General features: G+C 39.1%; 1 protein-coding gene across 2 annotated transcripts in view; it reads left to right on the forward strand.

Annotated features, from left to right (window-relative positions):
• Nucleotides 1–22,190, forward strand: part of ELAPOR2 (endosome-lysosome associated apoptosis and autophagy regulator family member 2) — a 172,623-nt gene that overhangs the window by 115,983 nt on the left and 34,450 nt on the right. For both annotated transcript variants that reach the window (XM_024557609.3, XM_053927017.1), the window contains 8 exons: nucleotides 3,322–3,502; nucleotides 5,005–5,133; nucleotides 11,208–11,298; nucleotides 11,964–12,066; nucleotides 15,163–15,300; nucleotides 16,777–17,040; nucleotides 17,781–17,954; nucleotides 19,964–20,153. In XM_024557609.3, the coding sequence (XP_024413377.2) occupies nucleotides 3,322–3,502; nucleotides 5,005–5,133; nucleotides 11,208–11,298; nucleotides 11,964–12,066; nucleotides 15,163–15,300; nucleotides 16,777–17,040; nucleotides 17,781–17,954; nucleotides 19,964–20,153 (1,270 nt within the window). The remainder of the gene's footprint in view (nucleotides 1–3,321; nucleotides 3,503–5,004; nucleotides 5,134–11,207; nucleotides 11,299–11,963; nucleotides 12,067–15,162; nucleotides 15,301–16,776; nucleotides 17,041–17,780; nucleotides 17,955–19,963; nucleotides 20,154–22,190) is intronic.

Raw genomic sequence — 22,190 nt, forward strand, 5'->3', positions numbered from 1 at the left:
AATACCCAGAAGTGTAATTGCTGGGTCCTTCTTTGTCCCTTGTTTTAAAGTCTATTTTGTCTGGTATACATATTGCTATCATAGTTTTTTGTTTGTTTCTATTTTCATGAATTCCCCGCCCCCATCTCTGTACTTTCAGTCTGTGTGTGTCTTCTTATCTGAAGCGAATCTCTTATAGACAGCATCTACAAGGGCCTTGTCTTCTTGTCTATTCAGCCACCATATGTTTTTTATTGGAGCAGTTAGTCCATTTGCATTTAAAGTAATTGTTGATAGGTATATATTTATTGCCACCTTGTTATTCATATTACTATTATTATTTATATCTTTTTTTCTTCTTAAAGAAGACTGTTTAACATTTCTTGTAATACTGGTTTGGTGGTGATGAACTACTTTAGCTTTTTCTTGTCTGGGGAGCTCTTTATCTGTTTGTTGATTCTAAATGATAGCTTTGCTGAGTACAGTAATCTTGGCTGTAGGTCTTGGCTTTTCTTCACTTTGATTATTTTCTGCCAATCTCTTCTGGTCTGCAGTGTTTCTGTTGAGAGATCAGTTGACAGTCTCACGTGAGCTCCCCTGTAAGTAACTAGCTGCTCCTCTTTTGGTGCTTTTATTTTAATTATGATGAGTCTTGGTGTGGACCTCTTTGGGTTCATCTTGTTCGGAATTCTCTGTACTTTCTGAAGTTGAATGTCTTTTTCCTTCACCAGGTTAGGGAAGTTTTCAGTTGTTATTTCTTCAAACAGGTTTTCAATTTCTTGCTCTCTCTCTCCTCCTTCTGGTACCTTTTTAATGTGGATATTGTTACGCTTGATGTTGTCTCAGGAGTCTCTACCCTTATTCTTTAAAAAGTATTTTTTTTTTTGCTACTCTGTTTCTGCTACCTTGTCTTCCAAATTGCTCATTCAATCCTCTGCATCATCTTAATGTTATACTGATTCCTTCTAGTGTTTTCTTCATTTCATTTATTGTATTCTATTTTACGGTTTCTGTGGCCTTGTTAGTGCTTTTGAAATTTTTGTGAAGTTTCTTGACCATCCTTATAACCAGTGTTTTGAACTCTGGGTCTGGTAGTTTGCTCGCCTCCATTTTATTTAGTTCTTATTCTGGAGATTTCTCCTGTCCTTTTATTTGGAACATGTTTCTTTGTCTCCTCATTTTGGCTGCCTCTCTGTTTTTGACTATGTGTATTAGGTCAGTGGCTTTTTCATCTCATGGCACACACAAAGTAATTACTAAAATTCTGTGGCACACCAAAAAATATATATTTTGCTGATTATATACAAAAATAGGTATAAGTTTAGTTCATTCACACTGGATGGTTATTGTGTTGGCTGTTGTAATTTTTTTTTTGACAATCTAAGGGAAAAGAGGTCAGTGCCTCTGACTAAATAGTCAGGTATTGCCTGTTTTAAAAATTATTGTGCACACCAATTTGTTGTTGCACACTAGTTGACAAATCACTGTATTAGGTAGATATGCTGAGTCTCCTAGTCTTGGGTAGAATGGCCTTATGTAGTAAGTATCCTGTAAGGCCCAGTGACATAGCCTTCCTGCTCACCTAAGCTGGGCCTCCAACTGCACCCCCTGTGTGGGCTGTGTGAACCCTTCTATGTAGTTAAGCCTTGACTGCTGTTGGTACATGAATGGGAGGGATTGACCCCCAAGTCAGTCGGCTATGAGGACCAGTTTGGACTACAGTGGAGGAGCTGCTATGTGGGGGCCGACCCCCTGGAGCAGAGCTCACTTCAGTGAAGCTCTGATGCCTGCCAAGTCCACCCCTTGAGTGTGCTGCTTGTGGAGGTGGTTGGGTGGTGCTCTGGCATGGTCTGAAGCTGGCCACCAGGGGTGCTGGCCCTGGGGCCTCCTTGGAGGTACAGGCCACACTCAGCCATCTCCTGTGTCCTACTTGGGGCTGCCCTTCATGAACTATAATGTGATCTGAAGATGACTGCTACTTTTGCTTGGCTGGGAGGTGCCCTAGAAAGGCCAGGCTTCAAAGTGAGGCTGCCTGCCACTAGTGCTAGGCCGGGGGCCACTTAGCAAGAGGTATGGGGTTTGTGAAGTTTTTATAGATTTTAGGGAAGTGTGCAGCATGAGCCAAGACAACATTTGTATAGAAACCACTGGAAGTGGCTTGGGCATGCCCACAGGTTGGGTGGGGCAGGGTCTCGGAATCACGAGGGCAGGGTGAGCAGTGTTTGTCAGGTTGACAGAGACTCAGATGTGGTGCCACCGTACACCTTCAGGGGGAGGGCTCAATAAAGGAACAACGGCTTCTGCCAGCACTTCTATTTGAGAGAAAGCTGACCCTCCAGCTCTCACGCCAGAACCAGACAATTCAGTTTTTTTCCGTGTGTCTCTGGTGTCTTTTGAGCTGCTGCCCCAGTGCTGGAGCTCAGAGTGAGTGAGTTTGAGCATGTCCACGCACAGGCCCTTTAAGAGCAATGCCTGGGACTCTAGAAGCCCTCTGTCTCACTCAGCCACAGTGCCGGCTGGTTTTCACTGCCAGAAATTATGAGGACTTCTCCTTCCAGACTGGAACCCTGTGCTTGGGGCCTGACGTGGGGCAGTTATGAATGATGGTTGTTCTGTAGTTTAGTTGTAATATTGATGTGGTCTGGGAAGGTGTGAGTACCACATTTACTGACCCTGACATTGTCCTCCGAAGCCCAGAGGCTGTCTCAATCCTGATGTCTGGCATACATGCAAGAGGGCCTGAAATCGTCAGAAGGAAATATTTTGCTACAGATCTTGGAGTCTAACATCAGGATACTGGAAAAGACATGGAGGGCTACTACCAATATCTATGAAATAACAGGATTAAAATGTGAAACTATATATGTTCCTTTAAAAAAATAATTATATTTTGCGGGGGGTGGGGGTGGTCACTATGTGGAAAGCCTGGTGATAGGTACTGTGGTTGAGGGAGAGGAAGAGAGCAGTGCAGGTCTCCAAATGAAAACGCCTCTGCATAGACTTATGTCGGTAAAGGAATAAAGTGAATGAGTGGATAGGAGAGTAAGGGCTATCACCACGTTATCTGTGTTTTAAAGAGGAATTTCATGATGAGGAATGTGCTATGTATGAGGTAAAGCCACCTGTAGCTTAGGGTAAAAATACTTGGAAATAGTGGCCATTTTCCCACTAAAGTTGTTTTTTCCTTTTGTCTCATTCTGTTACTGACATTTTAGATTGTCTTTATTTGGCCCTTCTATTCTGCCAATATTCGGAATTTTCTAGGCTGTCAGTTTAACATTTGTGTTTTGGAAGTTTAAAGCACATAGAGGCTGTTAGATGACTTACAAACCTTTTTTGCAGACGCAGATAATGTACAAGTGGATAGAGCCCAAAATCTGCAGGGAAGATCTCACAGATGCTATTAGGTTGCCCCCTTCTGGAGAGAAGAAGGATTGTCCGCCTTGCAACCCTGGATTTTATAACAATGGATCATCTTCTTGCCATCCCTGCCCTCCTGGGACGTTTTCAGATGGAACAAAGGGTAGGATATCAGTTGGTCCAATAATTGGACCTTTAGCATAAGAATCTTGTTGGACTACTGTGACTTCTTTGTTCCAAATTGTTCTTAGGAAATCATTCTTTAAAACGTACTTTTCTCAGAGATTGAAGTGGCATTGAGAAATATAATAATGGCACCACGAGACTGCAATGGTTTATTTAATATATCATAAGGATAGCTTTTGATGGCTTTTTATGTAATGCAGTCTTAATGAGGTGACTCAGCCTTTGGGTACTGATAAGAAATTGCACCATATTAAGTGATTAAGGATAAGCGCTTCTTTTCCAGTGTATGCATACACATATATCGATGTAAGCATAAAATATAATGTCTTCTCATCCAGCTTGGAAATAATAAATCACATTCTGTGCTACGATAATGTCAAAAATTGCTCATCTTGATCATGTGGCATATTATAGTCCCTAAGTAAATTGTTTCAAAGTGTGTAGTTGGGAAAATTTTAGTACTTCCCAAGCAATACAGAAAGTGGTTACAGAATTAGTTTCAATTTTGGCAGACAAAGGATTACAGTACATTTTAGTTGCAGGTTCCTTACTTGAATATAGCCATTCCAGATATTTAATATTCGGAGCCTCTGAGAGAGAACATAAAAAGGACTCGGGAGTCAAATCGACTTGGGCAGGAGTCCTCATCCTGCAGGCTACAAATAGTGTGATTTATCTGAGTTACTCCACCCTTCTGAACCTCAATCTTCTCATCTGTAAAATTGCAGGTAATAATGTCTAGCTCGTCATCACCGAGCGAGCAGGTTATGTATAATAAAAATGTCTCCTGCAGTGCTTCGGTACCAGGAACTGTTTGTTCAGTGACGATTTTCTCTCCCTGCCCCTTCTCTTACTGATGTAATAATGCAAAGTGTCTTGGGTAAATTCAGAAATGGTTAGAAAAGACCCTTCCATTTCAATAGTGCAGATGTTAATTTAAATCAGATTTATTCAAAAACCTAAATGCTTTCCATCGCCCTCAATTCCCAGTATCATTTTTTGACATAGCCAATATTTTGAATTTCAAGTAATTATCCCACAATTAAATGGAATGCATGATTTTCTGTTCCATATAGTAACCAATAGGAAGTGTAAAATATTTCCTTATTCATGAAGTGGATGGTACTGATTCTAAATTCACATGTAAGAGAACTTGTTTCAGAGTTACTCTTCATGTAAAGTATAATTTAATATTAGCAGTTACTCCCAAAAATGAAGGAGAAAATTATTTTTAAAGATCTTATGTTTACCTTTTCCTTTTTCAGGTAAGTATTCATGTGTATAATATCTCCAGAATTATTTTTCTTTCCAGACTGCTTTTGAAAAAAGTATTAATTCTTAAGGAAATGGGTGGCTCAATCTCTCTCCTTCCCACTTCCCACTCTGCTAATTAAAATTTAGCAGGGCTTTAAGCAGAGGAAGCGGAAATTGTTGATATGAAGTTTAACTGTGATTGTCCACCCCACTTGTCTCCTGTAGAATGTAGACAGTGCCCAGCAGGAACAGAGCCGGCACTTGGCTTTGAATATAAGTGGTGGAATGTCCTTCCTGGCAACATGAAAACTTCCTGCTTTAATGTTGGAAATTCAAAGTGTGATGGAATGAATGGTGAGTTCAGAGTCAGCCTACCTGATATATTTTGGCAGCAGAGACTTTCGGGTTCGGCACTTTGAAACATACTACATGTGGGTGTGAAGGACTTCAGCCTTATTTGGCTACTTGTATGTCTTCGAGCCCTCACATAGAAATAGTAAATCTGGTGTTACAGCTGGATGACTTTCCTATAAAAGTATAAACGATTGTGCATTTTTGGAGTCTGTGTACAGGTAGATACTGAGGAGGACCAATTATGGTTATAAATACCAGAAGAGGTTAGCAGGGGGCGGTAATGAGATCTATGTTGTTTGCCGTTTTAAAGAGTATGTGACAGCATTTCCCCCTATATTGGTTTTGTCTGGCTCAGCTCCGAGCCATGGTGAGGAGTTAATTAAATCATCTCTGTCTCTCTTAGCCTACGAAGTCCACGACCCTGATTATGAAATATTGATGAGCCTCACTTACTGAAAACTTGAAAGTGTGGCAGAGTTCTATAGGATGTTTGCTGAATGTTCTTTGTTCTTGCATTTAAAATTCTTAGAGAGCCTAGCACTTAGCTGTTTTGCAATATTTGTTGGTGGGTTGAATGATAATATCTATATATGTATTTTTAAATTTGACACTAGGAGTAGGTGTTACAAGTACTAAGATTTTACACCAAAATGCATCCTTTACTTTTATAAACTCCTTAGCATTGTTATCAGCTCACTTTTTAAAATATTGTTTGATCATTGTAAAAAATGCTTTTTAATTACATCTGTTTTAAATCAGAACCTATCCAAGATAAACAAGCTTGGGATATAGAAAGTGAGGTGTACACACGAATACAGGGATTGACAAATAATTGGTCTGTGGGTAATGTTGGTTAAACATGTATGTGGAAAAGCCCTAATATATATTGATCATTATGAAATATTCCTCTTTATTGACCAATAATCCACTTGTAGGAATTTCTCCTAAGGAAGAGAAGAAAATATATAGTAGTTATTACCTGACCATGAGGGTTTATGTTTTAAGAAGCTACTCTGATTGTAGCAATCTGAATTCCAGATTGAAGAAGATAAGGCATTGGAAAAGTAAGATTGGGAAGGCTAGGGTATTGGATGACTTTACGAAGCATCAGTAGTTGTTTGTGCCTGCGTGTGCATTCACTTACTAGTAAAGATTACCTGAAAATTTCCTTGGGTCTTTTAAAGAGCCTACTCCTAGTCTAAATTTCATAATAGCACTTGATTTCCCCACTCATTCACTTAGAGGCTACAATTTAAATGCTTGTTAATTTTCCAAAATGTTCAATTATTAATTTGGAAAGTATGCCTCTCTGTAATATTAGTATATGATATCAAAATAGTAAATGATTATGTGAAAAATGAAAAGGTGATGTAGGGGATGATCCTTCCTCGCTTCTAGCTTCCGCTAACCCTAGTCATTCCCTGGCTTGTGGCCACTTGAGTCCAGTCTCTGCCTCCATTCTCATGTGGCCATCTTTTCTTTGTGTCTGTGTGACTCTGTGTCTGTTCTCCCTGTGTATCTGTGTCCAAATGTCGGTCTCCTCATAAGGACACCAGTTATGTTGGATTGGACTCACCCTAAAGACCTCCTCTTAACTTGATTATGTCTGCAAAAATGCTATTTCCAAACAATCAAGTCCATTCACAGGCTCCGAGGGTTATGGCTTCCACATGTCTGTGACGAAGGCCACAATTCAACCTACAACAACAAGCAGTGTTCCTCATGCAAGGATGCTAGTTCCCTCCCAACTTAGCATTTTACCGCCCGTGTACTGCTTTCTTTTCTTTGGCCTTCTCTGCCATTTTACATCCTTCATTTGGTTTATTCCTAGATATTTTATTCTTTTTAAAGTAGTTGTGAATAGGGTTGTTTTCTTAATTTCCCTTTCTGTTTGTTCATTATTGGCATATAAAAATGCAACTGACTTATGAATATGAATTTTGTATCCTGCTACTTTGCCGAATTCATTTATCAGTTCTAGTAGTTTCTTGGTGGACTCTTTGGGGTTCTATATATACAATATCACGTCATCTGCAAATAAAGACAGTTTTACTTACACCTTTCCAATTTGGTTGCCTTTAATTTCTTCTTCTTGTCTGATTGCTGAGGCTAGGACTTCCAGTACTATGTCGAATAAGAGAAGTGAAAGTAATCATCCCCGTCTTGTTCCCCATCTTAAAGGGAATGCTTGTAGTTTTTGCCCATTGAGTACAGTGCTGGCAGTGGGTTTGTTGTATATGGCCTTTATTGTGTTTCACTATGTTCCCTCTATTTCCACTTCACTGAGAGTTTTTATCATAAATGGGTGCTGGATTTCTTCAAATGCTTTTTCTGCATCTTTTGATATGATTATGTGGTTTTTATTCTTCACTTTATGTGGTGAACCACATTTATTGATCTGTGAACATTGTACCAAACTTGCATCTCTGGAATGAATCCCAGTTGATTATTGTATGTTACTGTATTTGGTTTGCTAATATTTTGTTGAGGATTTTAGCATATATGTATATCAGGAATATTGACCTATAATTTTCTTTTCTTTTTTTTGTAGTGTCTTTATCTGGTTTTGAAATTAAAATAATGCTGACCTCATAAAATGAGTTTGGGAGTCCTCCCTTGTCTTGAATTTTTTGGAATAGCTTGAAAAGGAGAAGTGTTAGTTCTTCTCAGAGTGTTGGGTAAAATTCACCTGTGAAGCCATCCAGTCCAGGGCTTTTGTATGTAGGAAGTGTTTTGATTACTGCTTCAATTTCACTATGTGTAATCTGTCTATTAAGGTTCTTGATTCTTCTTGATTTATTATTGGAATATTGTATGTTTCTAGGAATTTATCCATTTCATCCTGGTTTCCCAATTTGTTGGCATATAGTTGTTCATAATATTTTGTTACAATCCTTTATATTTCTTTGATGTCAGTTGTTATTTCTCCTCTTTCATTTCTGATTTTATTTATTTGGGCCCTGTTTATTTTTTTTCTTGATGATTCTGGTTAAAGGTTTCTTAGTCTTGTTTATCTTTTCAAAGAACCAGCTCTTGGATTCATTGGTCTTTCGTATTACATTAAGCCCTTTAACATTTGTTGCAATATTGGTTTGGTTGTAACCAATTTCTTTAGCTTTTTCTCATCTGGGAAGCTCTTTATTTCCTCTTCAATTTTAAATGATAGCCTTGCTGGGTAAAGTAGCCTGGGTTGTTAAGTCTTTGCTTTTCATTACCTTGAATATTGCATGCCTGTCCGTTCTGTCCTGAAACAGATGACAGACAGTCTGATGGGCGCTCTCTTGTAGGTAAGTAACTCTTTTACTCTTGTAGCTTTTAAGATTCCCTTCTTGTCTTTAAGCTTTGCCATTTCACTTATGATGTATCTTGGTGTGGGCCTCTTTGGGTCCATCTGTTTTGGGACTCTGCGTCTTTTCCTTCACCAGGTTAGGGAAGTTTTTGGTCATTATCTCCTCAAACAGATTTTCAATCCCTTGCTCACTCTCTTCTCCTTCTGGTATCCCCATGATGTGGATGTTATTATGTTTTATATTTGTCCCAAAGGTCCCTTAAACTCTCCTCATTATTTTTTTTTTCTTTTTGCTGCTCTGCTTGTGTATTTTTTTCTACCTGGTCTTCCAAATCACTGATTCAGTTCTCTGCTTCATCTAACTTACCTTTCATTCCTTCCAGTGTATGATTTATTTCAGATATTACATTCTTTATTTCTGACTAGTCCTTTTGAATGGTTTCTATGTCTTTTTCATGCTGTTGAGCATCCTTATAATTATTATTTTAAGTTCTATATCTGATCAATTGCTTGCCTCCATTTCATTTAGCTCTTCTTCTGAAGTATTCTCTTGTTCTTTCATTTGGGGCCTGTTTCTTTGTCTTCCCATTTTGGCTGCCTCCTTGTGTTTGTTTCTATGTATTAGGTAGATCTGTAAAGACTCTGATTCAGTCCTATGTCCAACTCTGCCTGTTACTGGCCCTGCACAACCTGTTTGAAGCTGTCAGTGATGCACAGTTCGTGGATCCCTTTGCTGGGCCTGGATGTGTGCAGAAAGAACAGCTGTGCACCAAGTCTGGCTTTTACAAGCACTGGGCCCAGGGGAGGGTCTGCTAAAGTCTCAAGGCTCCAAGAGATCTGCCTCTGCCCGCAGGCTTTCTGTTAGGCTTAGTCACTTAGTCAAAGTGACTGCAGCACTACTCCTCAGCAGCCCAGCTTAAGCTCCACAGGGTGGGCAAGAAGGATTCCTGTGGGTGGGGCTGTTGTTTCCCCCCAGACTGATGCTGCATGAAGGGGAGTGCTCTGCCTGAGAAAGATAGCTTCTGCAGTATGAGGAATGACTGGCCACAGGGATCCTTGCGGCTGACCTTTTGGCTCACTCCCTAGAGCCACCAACCCCAGACTCTCCTTATGTGGCTCTAGTCCAATCTGCCCTACCCCTGCTGGAGCCCAGGGTAAGTGGCTGCAAATGGAATTTTTTGTATTGGCCCTTTAATAGGCTCTCTGTAACTCTAGCCGTCTGTCCTGGGAGGACAGAAATTCTACTGCTTTTTATAGTGAAATGTTATTTGGGTTCTTTTTCTGGTTCTGGTGCTCTAGGCTGGGGTGCCCAACTTGGAGTTTAGATCCCACACTTCTTAGGAGGAGCCCCCCATTCACTGAAATATCCCTTTAGAACTCCAGCTGCTACATGTGGGAGCCCAGTCAGCTCTCTTGCATCTCCGCACTCCTTACAATTCACATTTTGGTGAAGTTGTTTCTTCTGTCTGTCCTTGGTAATAAGGCTTCTCTTCAGCTAGTGTTCAGTTTGTGAATCAGGATTTTTCTATAATTTTCTTGTGTGCTCCCTCTCTCGGTATAGATGTCATCCATTTGGGAGTATCTCTCTTCCTCCAGCCTCAGACACAAGTTTGCCGCCTGCCTAAACCTAAATGCCTTTCCCGTTACTTACAGTGCAATCAAGGGCCTGGTGTCCTACTGGATCAGACTGTTTTATGGCTGTTCAGCCCTTAGCATTAGGAGTTGATACCTGCTTGATTCTCTTTTTAACCTCATGAACTTTTAGACAGTAGAACAATTGGCACTTCTCTCAGAAACAAGTAGATTGGTGCATATTATTTTTTTTAGGACTAGTTTGATTTATGTACATTCAACACATCACCTTTCTATAAACTGCTGATTACAACATTTCAAAGACTGCCCAATCACTACTCTAGCACTGGTATTAATCCCTTCCTCAGTTTCTCCTTTATACTCATTGAAATAGCAGATATTGACATTTTCATAGAGATGGAAATGTCAATGCCAAACCATTGCCATTAATTAATAACCTTGCTTGGTGGTGTGTGTGGGATGCTTCTATTTTCCTCATTATATTGTGGCCATTTCAGCCTACGGAATGTTGATTGTTTTTATGCCAAGTACAGACCACCCCCCAACACCTTCTCTGTACATCTGTATTACCCCATGCTGATGACAATTGTTTGTGTGTCTCTCTCATATTCGACGGTTCTTCAGTGAGGGAGAACGCAGTCTTGTCTTTCTATCCCTAGGTGCATATCATGGTTCTTATCACTCTGGATATGCCCTTTGAGTGAATGAATAAGTGAATGGGTGCAGAACAAGGGTTAAAATTGGGAATAACAATATAGTAAACCATAAGAAATAACTCCACATCCCAAATCTTCTTCATTAAGTAATTGGAGGTTTCTATTTCTCATTGGTACCTGGAGAGTAGGATTTCCCTCTTATTGTATTAGAATGCATAAAGACCATCTGTTTTAGTTTAGAAACCATAATCATGCTGCATTGAGAAAACTGTTGTTAGTTCTCTCATTAAATAAGTTTTATGCAAAAAATGCATTATTTGATTATTTCTGGGGAATTGTATGGAATGTCTTTACTGGTATGTAGGAGTTTACCTTTATGTGCAATTGTTCCTGCAATTTAAAAATAGGAAATTCTTTTGGAGTATTTCTAACTTTGAACATAAACACTAATGGTCTTTTCTTAAACTTATTTAAAAAATTTGTTAGTAATCATTAATGGAATTTTTACTAATAAAGATGACCTTTATCATTTCCAGGTTGGGAGGTGGCTGGAGATCATATCCAGAGTGGGGCTGGAGGTTCTGATAATGATTACCTGATTTTAAACTTGCATATCCCAGGATTTAAGTAAGGAAAACCAATTCTGATTTCCTTCCGTAAGAATCCTCATGCCGTTTCCCTGTAGAAATAGATGGAGTAGCACTGCCTTTATAAAATATAGCAACATTGCGATATCCTTAGCAAATAACAAGTAGGACAATATAGATAAGATTATCTATAGAATCAGTGATTGAGAAACTATAACTATCAATTGTGTATTAGTTAGATCAAGTTTAAAGTTTTTAATGTTTTATCCAAATGTTATAAAAATCATGCTTCTTGGATGCTTAATGAAGATGTCTTAGTCCAGGTAATTTGCAGTAGTGTCTTATGGTTTATATATTTATTTTTCCCTCAGTTTTATCTGTAAAGTAGTATGCTACAAGTTTTCAATATCATTTTGCTTTAGTCCCCAGTGTTGAGATTTCCCAGCAGGTGTGTATTTCTTGCTGTAGGAGGGATGGTAGCATTGGTACCAGGAGATTCAAGCAGAGCACCGTTGTTGTGGGACCCCATTGAGAACACAGGGTGTGGCCGTGCACAGACCGAGTGAGGAGGGAGTTGGGTTGAGGGGAGCCGAGGGTTAAGGGAAGAGAAGAGCGTGGCTTTCAGTTTAATGAAAACAGTGGCAATTTTGTTCCAGATTGTATTCAGAACACATTGTAATATTGTTAATTTAATCTGTCAAATAGACCACCGACCTCCATGACTGGAGCCATGGGTTCTGAGCTGGGAAGAATAACATTCGTCTTTGAGACGCTCTGTTCGGCCGACTGTGTGCTGTACTTCATGGTGGTAAGTGAAAGAGTGCCTTTCAAAGGCAGTTTAGAAATCTGGAAGCTTAGCATTCTCTTTCAAGTGTGAATTTATTTATGCAAGTTGGGATAAGAATCCTACTTTTCTTTCCATGCTTAGGGCCTTCCAAAAATATTAAATAATGTCTAAAGAAGTCACTAAGAAGTGTACAGTGACAACCACAAAGAAAGCGTTTGTTCCTCCTGGGGAGGACTGAGTGAGGGGCCTTGGAAATGGACAGAAGTCAGAGAATATTAATCTAGTAGAAAATTTCTTCATAAAAAGATGCTATCAGCAATATGAAAATTATCCTTTAATAACCACTCAGCAGTTCAAGCCATTGGTGGTGGGGGGGGCGTGTATTAATAAGTGAGGGGAGAAAGTAATGTTGTAGACACTTGGAAGAAAGAAAACACTTCCTTGTTAAATTTAATCAGTGTAGACAAAGGACTTTACTATGTATATGTCATTATTTTACTCTTTTCCCAGATGTCCTATCAATCTCAACTCTTAGCTTAAAATTTTACTGGACTTTGTATTGGTATTAGAAGGCTGTTGGCTAAGATTTTAGTGTTATAATTCAGTAGTGACTCTATAGCCATGATTTGTTTTGTTTTTCTTAAGATTCTTCACTAGCTAGTTAACAGTCCATTAACAATTTCCTCCATGACATACAAGATATACAGAGATTTAAATATTCGTGCTTACTAAAAGTTCAAATGAAGGCAGACTATTTTGTTCTGAAAAAAAAAAGACTTTGTAGTGTAAAAGGACATGACTAATCTTCAACATATCCATCTATATTTTACCTCAAATAACCACTAAATGTTCAATTCTCTCTTGGAAATAAGGAGCTCTGTCTCCTTATTTCTTTAATCCGTGAGTCCTTTTTCATTCTCAGAGCCCTTGCTGAAATTTAGATTCCTATTATCTTTTAACAGTATACTCCTATCCAGCCTTATCTCCATTCTCTTATCCATGCTCCTATCAAAATACCTTTATAAACAGAAAAACAATAGTAGAGGCATCCACATCAAATCTACCCCCTTACCCTTTGTAGCTTTTTATTGCTCTAGGAGTAGCTTTTGAAGTGTGGTCCCTGGACCAGGCATCACCTGAGAACTTGTTAGAGATGCACATTTCTCAGCCCCACCCTTGTCTTAATGAGAAACTCTGGTGATGGGGCCCATCATTCTCTGTGTTTTGCAAGCCCTGAGGGTAGTTCTGATACACACTGAAGTTTGAGAACCAATAGTCTATAAATACACTTAATTTTTAAATTGATTTTAGAGAGAAAGAGAGTAAAGAAGAGAGAGAGAGAGACTGAGAGAGAGACTGATTGACTGATCGATTTGCTTTTTCACTTATTTATGCATTCATTGGTTGATTCTTTATGTGTCCTGATCCGGGATCAAACTTGCAACCTTGGCATATTGGGATGATGCTCTAACCATTGAGCAACCTGGTCAGGGCCCGAGATTCTTTCGTATGGCATCTAGATGGTCTTCGCTACCCTCTGTTACCAAACCTACTGTGAGTGTTCACCCCTCTTTAGACACCCCGCATTTGTCAGTGGAACACCCTGTATTCTTTCATTTCTCTTGCCTTGGCGCTCTAGGTGAGAATGCCATTCTTCATTTTGCTCTTTTGTCTGGTGAGCTTCCCATTTGTACTATGAGGGCAGCTCAGACTTCACCACTTTTGGAAAGATTTCTTTTATTCCCTAATGTAAAATTAACAACTCTTTCCATTATGCTCCTAAAAGCCTTTTAAAAAAGCTTATTTTAATTATGTGAATGTATTCATTTTTTTATCTTTCTCATTTGATGAAGCACTCCTGAGGGTAGGTGGTACAATTATTTATTTTGGTAAATCCATATTAGAGTTGTAGCTCCTAGCAGAATCTGTTAGTTGTCTTTCTGTGTGATTTGGTCTTCTCACAGGATTTTTGAGATATCGATTAAGTAGCATGTAAAAATGCTTTTAAAATTGTGTAGTGTTTTACAAATATAAAGTGCTATTAGTTGCAGTAAAGCAATAAATGCCATTTATTGTTGGCGTAAACATCTAGAAGAGTGGTATTTAATGAAGCACTATCTATATATTATGGCGTATACGATGATTTGGTTGTTGGATGGTGTGGGGAATTCTGTAATGTATGAAAAGCACATTCTCTTATTTCTATCTGTAGTGTGAACTCAACACGCACCTGTTTATAACACATTTGACTGCTTTATAACATGTGTGACTCCTATATTTATATCATATAAAGCAACAGACATGTCTTGAGTTCATGCCATCATATTGTCAACCTCCAAGATAATGAACAGAGGCCCATCCAAATTCTTAAGTCATGTATTAGGTGTTCTGAAGGGAAGACTAATAAGAAAAGTCAGGGTGGGTCTTGGTTTCATTTAAAATAAATTAGATGTGTATTACATTATTTGGCTGATTTATTATGTTTGCTTTCTGACCATGTTAATGGAAATGTATTGGTTGGAATGTTACACATTTATATGGTATTCTAAATATTGAATTTATCTAAGGAAATCAGATAAAATATTATACAATTTATTCTATTGAAATTAAAGTGTAAGCAAAAGAATATTTCATGAGCATAAAATAACATTCTGATTAATCTGCACTTGGGTAAGCCTGGAAATAGCAAGTATAAATCAGGGAGACCTTATAACATCTATGTAAGAGCTGCCTATTGGAATCTCCCAGGGAAAAATATAAAAATGGAAAGCATTGCCACTTTATGAAGTTTGCTGTGAGAAGTTTAAGGAATTATATTTCCCCTCCTAAGTATATTTCTCCAAGCTAGACACACACACAAACAAACCCCCCTTAAACATACTATGATTCAAGACCTCTTTCAGGTTGTATTGACAATGTGGTTGATACATTGTACTTACTGAGCTAGTGAGTGCTTGTGTAGACTTGAAGGGAAGTCTTGAGAATTCTAGGCTTAAATGTTCTGCAGATAAACATTTACAAACCCTCCAGGGTAGGCGCTAAATACAAACACATATTTGTAATGGATACACATATCTATTAATACCGAGTTTGTGCTTTTTTGTATATATGTTTTAGGATATTAATAGAAAAAGTACCAATGTGGTGGAATCATGGGGTGGAACCAAAGAAAAACAAGCTTACACTCACATCATCTTCAAGAATGCAACCTTTACATTTACGTGGGCGTTCCAGAGAACTAACCAGGGTCAAGATGTAAGTTCCAAGTGTTTTTGTTTTTTTGTTTTTTTTAAATACTGAGATAATGCCTCCAGTGGAGATTCATAGAAAGTGATCACTCAGATCTTCTGCAGGAAGAGATAGCTTTTTACCAATGTGGAATCAAGCATTTGGTTATGAAATAGTTTAGTATAAAAAGGTTTTTTTTTTGAGGGCAGGAATATATGAAATGGAATAATACAATGAATCTTTAAATTGACCTACACTGTGAACAATTACAGTTACTGAAAGCTTAGGAGAAAGAACATCTCATTTTGTAGTTATTTAAAAGCTCTCTCAGACTCTGGGAAGGCTGGTGACTTTCTTCCTCTTCACGTGAATGATCGGACATTTGTCCAGGGGCCATTAACAGATGTTGGTTTACAATTTCATCTCAGTAATGTCTCCTTTAATAGCTGGAGGGTATGTATGGGCACTTGATTGGGGTAACACAGAGAGTTATTTATTCTCTATTGCTTTCCCTGCTGGAGTAGACCTTAATTCTCCCCTTAGTAAATTCCATTGTATGTTTCAATGGTAGCAGGATTAATATTTTTGTGGGTCCCCATGTGTGATCTTCCCAAGGAGAGAATAAGGTAAACCACTTGTTCAGAGGCTGCCTTACAGCTGTGGTGGCAGATGGAGCATTTTCTCTTTTCTCTTGAGGCTCTCACTGGGGAACCCATCCCCCATATTTTACTTGACTCCACCTGTTATTTACGAGTGTTCAGACTACCGTCCTGCATGGCATAAATGTGCTATGGGATGCTTCCTTGCCTTCCTTTTGCCTTTGCTCCAAATAAAAAACATTAAGTAGTCAGAGTAATGCTGCCCTGTACTGATAGGGTGATGCCCGCTACTTGTTGAAAACAAGATCTTAATCGACCCAGTATCTCAGCAAGGAAAAGTATAGTAAGAGTCATAGACTCTTGCTCTCTGTTCCAAATTCTTTCAGTAGAAATCAGAGAATGCTGGTTAGGACAAGTACTAGAGAGAGAGAGAGAGAGAGGGGAAGGCCTGGAGAAGTCATGTGACTGCATCAGTATTGCAGAGCTGGTGATAGGGCGAGGGCAGAGCCTTAGTCTCGTAAGGCTCCCACCCTGCCACTGTCAGATTCCTATTGTAGCATTAGTCTGGGCTCACGCCTGAGTGATGATGCGAGAGGAAGTTGCTCCTCTGTTAAACCATGCTATTCTTCCAGATACAAAGTCTATCAAATACTCCCAGTTAGTGCCAATTTTGAAATATCTTATGATGATTGTAACAAAACTCTTGGAACTCCATGACTGTAGAATTTTGCTTCTAATATGAAGATTTGAAATTTAAAAAAAAAAGAACCAAAAAAATTAATCTATTGTCAATTATAAACTATAAGGCTGGAACACTCTGCTTATTTTGGTGATCAACATAAAACAATCTGGTTGTCCAATTCAGCCCCAAAGCAGAAGTCGTTACTTTCTGCTCTCTTTTTAGAATAGACGGTTCATCAATGACATGGTGAAGATTTATTCTATCACTGCCACTAATGCAGTTGATGGGGTGGCGTCCTCATGCCGTGCCTGTGCCCTCGGTTCTGAACAGTCGGGCTCATCGTGTGTCCCCTGCCCCCCAGGCCACTACATTGAGAAAGAAACCAACCAGTGCAAGGAGTGTCCACCTGACACCTACCTGTCCATACATCAGGTCTATGGCAAGGAGGCTTGTATCCCATGTGGGCCTGGGAGTAGAAGCACTCGGGTGAGTGTATTATATTTCTTCGTCTCTGGGAAAGCACATTTTGATAGGGAAACTCAGAAGTTCGCTGTAATGTTTCTTCAGGAGCTACAAAGTTGCTAGTTATGTGTGTAAATGACTTATTCATTCCCTTTCTTGCTTTCTCTCCTTTTACACTTAATATATTCATGTAAGTGCTAGTTTCTGGGAACATAAAATATTAAGAATGGCACTCAAATAAGAATGCTTTCCAAAAATATAAAAATTGATTTCTTGTGTGTTCTGTTAAAGCAGAGCAAGTAAACAACATCTATAGGTTGGCTATAGGAGTATATGGAGAACAGCAAGCATGTCTTATAACATTTTAAGGGCAAAGGTTGATGCTATATTATGGGTGAAGGAGAAAGTAGTGTTACTGTCTATTTAAAGGACATAGGGAATTTCAACCATGTTGTAAACTACCTTTCTACAGGATCCTAACCTTGGAATAACTGCTTTCTGAATCTTTTAAACTTTGCCTAAGAAAATCTAATTAGCATTTAACCCTTTGGTTCACAGGCCAGCACTCAATCCACTGAGCCACACCAGCCCTAATTAGCATTTAGGAATTCCCTGTATTATTATAGTAGAATATATTATAACTAAGATGAAATTACTGAAATAGATTTTAAACCTAGAGTTTTGGAAATATTTTTCATAGTAACTAATATTTTCTTTTCTGCTATATTATTACTTTTTAAAACATTTCTTAATCTCAATCAAAGGACCACTCAGTTTGCTACAGTGACTGCTTTTTCTACCATGAGAAAGAAAATCAGAGTTTGCACTACGACTTCAGCAACCTCAGCAGCGTGGGCTCATTAATGAATGGCCCCAGCTTTACCTCCAAAGGAACAAAGTATTTCCATTTCTTCAATATTAGTTTGTGTGGGCATGAGGTGAGTTCTGGCTGTCAAGGGGAGAGGGAGCTATATTTCAACTCAGATTGAGTGGATATTTCCTATGCTGGTGGCTCAGTGGAATCTATGGAAGCTAACAACCAAATGTCAGAAACTGAGCTTTGATTGCTTATATCTTCTGTTGCTTCCTCGCATGCTGGTTGGCAGCTTTCTCCACCAGAGGCAACCTTGTCTGGTTCTCAGCCCATCAAAGCTCTCACCCAGTCTCTCGAACCCCAAAGCTTAGAGCTATGGTGGAAGTGCTTTGAGAGATACTTTCATATTTATAAAGGTGGCTCAGGCTTGTTATCCCTCCTATATTTTAGGCAGGTAGTTATAGTTTGAGAAAGGGTTACTGTTGTTTATAATATTGTCAATTCTGTGTTTTAAAAACAAAAAGTTTGTGTGAAAATAAAAAGGAGTTAAGCAGGGGACAAATATCAGTTGATGAGGTAGCTTCTGCTAATAAATAATGGGATTTTATTTTCTGTGAGAAGAAGCAGAACCTTAATTGACACTGGTAATAGGGAGTGTTACAGAACTATGTGTTCAATATTTTTAAGGTCAGGCAAGGTTGGGGTTGGGAGGTATATGCCTATGTAAGGCCTTTCTTCCATGTCTCTTTCTATATTAACTCTTGTATTGCTAATGGTCTTCATTATGAGGTGTTGTGGCAACCTTTGTACAAAGGAAATAAAAAGGAATATGATGACCACAGAAGTTTTCAAACAAAAAATTCTATAAATTTTACATGGTATGACACTTGTCCTATCCTAAGTTTACATACTCATTCAATTCATTAGTCGATTACTCACTAAGTAAATATATATTAAGTACCTATTATGCTTAATACTATGTCAAGCAGTGAATGAGAATTAATTCCATTATATATCATACTTTTTCTTAGTCTTATACCTGTATTACAACTATTTTTCCTCCATCTTCTCTTTTCTCCTCTGCCTTCTTTCTCTTTTTTCCTTTATATTCTCATTCCTTTCCGTTTTAGTGTTGTTTTTCTCTTTCCTACCTCAGTAGTTTCTCTCTGCTCTTTTCCATTTTTCTCTCATTTTGGCCTCAACAATTTAATTTAAGCTCAGTAAAAATATGTTGTACCTGTATGGTGGTAAGAAGGCTTGGTGGAGGGAGAAAATTTCATAGGTTATGGTTGCCAGCTGCAGTAACAAAGCAAAATCTTTATTCTTTTCTTTATGCCCACCTGTGCACACTCTATATCTAAGACCAATAAAATAGTATTCCTATTTTCCTTTGCACATTTCTTCCCAGAAATTATAGAGCAAGCTATAGTCCTTTGCTTTGGAATGATAGTATATTTAAGCATACTATATCTAAAGAGTCCTCCAGTTTTTATAAATTACATCTTCCCACTACCCCCCAAATGATTAAAAATGTAAGCCCTTGTATTCCCTTCAACTTACTGTGTAGTTGAGCAGAAACATGTCATTGAATCTAAGAGTATGTGAATAAAGACACTTGTAGTGACCAGCTGTTTAGAAGTTTGATGTTGTCCTAGGACTTTGCAGCAATATGGCTTTCATGCTTTCTTCTTTAGCCTTCGCATTGCCTTTTTGGCACGTATCAGCCTGTGAAGGACAAGGAAGAGCAAGTCTTTTTCCTTGGCATTAAAACCATCATCAGCATTCTGGTCTCTTTGCATGCATAGTTGTCCTGTGAATTGAGTTCATAGATGACTTTTACTTCCTTAAGTTAGATGGCTTTCACCCAGCACGAATGTGGCTTGTAGTTGGAGGAGAAATGCAGCCTTGAATTAGTGTATTCATGATAACTTTAGTGACTGTCAACCCTGGTGGAACATTGGAATTGCCTCAAGAGCTTTTGAAAAATTACTGGTGGCCGGGCCCCTCACCAGATCTAACAAATCAGAACTGTGGCGGGGAGAGAGCCACTGCCCTTCCAGAGTCACTAGCTGGCTGAGGTCCAGTTTAGAGAGTGACCTTCAATAAAATCTCTCTATGACTTTGTTTTTCTAGGGGGAGAAGATGGCTCTCTGCACCAACAATATAACAGACTTCACAGTAAAGGAAATGGTGGCAGGGTCAGATGATTACACAGATCTGGTCGGAGCATTTGTGTGCCAGTCCACTATTATTCCTTCTGAGAGTAAGGGTTTCCGAGCGGCCTTGTCATCACAATCCATCATTCTGGCAGACACATTTTTAGGTAAGTTCCATTTTGTTCATATTTGCATGCATGAATTAAAAAAAATATGGTACTGATAACTTGTCATTGCATTGGTGTCTATCAGAGATGATTAAAGCCTACAGGTAATTCTAAATCATCACTTTGTGACACGGTTAAAAAAGCCCTTACAAGTGAGGTCTATTGATTAATCTCCGTGAATACAAGAAACTTCTGAATTTATGTATTGACTTATATGGGATATGTGTTTTGCTTTCTGAGAGTCTGCCTTATATCAGATTCTCTAGGAGCTTAAGAGACAAAATAATTTATGACCAAATCTATAAACAAAAGAACAGTAAACAGACACAACTTAAACCTAAGTCATAGTATCTGCCATCAGAGTTCATCATCTTTTCTCGTATCGGAAGTAAGCTGGTGACAAGTTGCAAAGGTAAATGTGCTGAGTTTTATTCCCCATCTGCTTGTCTATCTCTGTGGTATCAAGAACATAGGAAAGTTTTAAGATGAATTCAGGTCCCTGATTAGTAATTACTAGGGATCGAGTTCATTAGACTCCTGGGGTTGGGATTAGGAAACTAATAAGGTATATAACAATCTAAAAATTTTACAAGCTTCTTAGATGATTCTAATATGCAGCCAGATTTGGGAACCATTGGTATAGATTCCAGAGGAATTCAACTTTACTTTTCAGCACCAAGGTCAGTTGCCAAGCTTGCAATCAGCATCCAAACTCTGTGTCAGAAGCAAAGGGTGCTGTTATTCCTTGCATTTTAGCCCTGTTGTCATTTTGCTGGGGGAAAATGCCTTACATTTAGATTAAACAAATTTTGGAGATATTTTTTGAAATTATTAGAACACAAGAATTTTTTTTTGTCAAATAATGCCTGTAATGAATGTGAATGAAAAGCTGTATTAGCAAAGTAGACCAACTCGTTTGACAAAACTCATCAGAGACTGAGTATTATAATAGTAGATTGTTTAAATGCTAGAACTAGAAGGGACTTTAGGGATCCTCTAGTTATTTCATGCATTTTAAAGATTCATCCCAGGAGGCCCCTGAAGTGGAATCCATTGCTGGATCTGCTGCCCCACTGGGAGTGCACCTGTGTGGTCACCAGCCCCTCTGCCTTTACTTTCCCCACCCCTTAGTTCCCCCCACAGGGGCTCCAGATCAAGTGGAACCATGTTCTGCAGCATGGGCTCCAGTGGGCTTTACAAAGCTCCTCAGTCTAAGAGTCTTTTACTGGTCCCCAGTGCCCCGTCTCTTTTGCTGGCCCTTCTCCTGCTACACTGTCAGAGGTTCTTCCTGTATGACCTCCAAGCAATCAAGGGTGACTTTCAGTAGAATAAAAATGAACATCTGGACTTCTAGTCAAGATGGAGGCATAGGTAAACATGCTTTGCCTCCTTGCACAACTATAGCAAAAATTACAACTGGACTACAGAACAAATATCACCCAGATTCATCAGAAAATCAAGCTGTATGGAAGTCCGACAACCAAGGATTTAAAGAAGCCACATTCATCCAGATGGGTAAGAGGGTGGGAGAGGTAGAGTGGTGTGGAGAGGTGCAGAGACGTGGAAAAGGCAGTCCCACATTCGCGTGTGGTAGTTAAAAATCAGGAGGGATACCTCAGGACAAAAGGATCTCAGCCCCAAACCAGCCCACCCAGCTTTGAGTTCCAGCACCAGGAAGATAAATCTCCATAACTTCTGGCTGTAAAAACCAATGGGGGTTGTGGTGGTGGAAGAAACTTCAGTTTCCTGAGGAGATGCCTCTTAAAGGGCCCATAATGGTCTTAGGACTTATGCAGACCCACCACATCTGGGATTCAGCACCAGGACAATGGCTGGAAGGACACCAGTGACATATAGGGAGAAAATGAAGTGACTGGCAACAGGGATAGTGCTGGGAGACAGCGTCCTCCCAGGAATATCTCCAGAGGCCAGGCAGCAGCATTGTCCCCTCTCTAAGCCCTCCCCCACACAGAGCCACAGAGCAGTGAAACAGGTTGCCCCACCCTGGTGATTACCTAAGGCTCCACCCCATACAAC

The sequence above is a fragment of the Desmodus rotundus genome, chromosome 6 (assembly GCF_022682495.2).
Source record: "Desmodus rotundus isolate HL8 chromosome 6, HLdesRot8A.1, whole genome shotgun sequence".
Classification (NCBI taxonomy): Eukaryota; Metazoa; Chordata; class Mammalia; order Chiroptera; family Phyllostomidae; genus Desmodus; species Desmodus rotundus.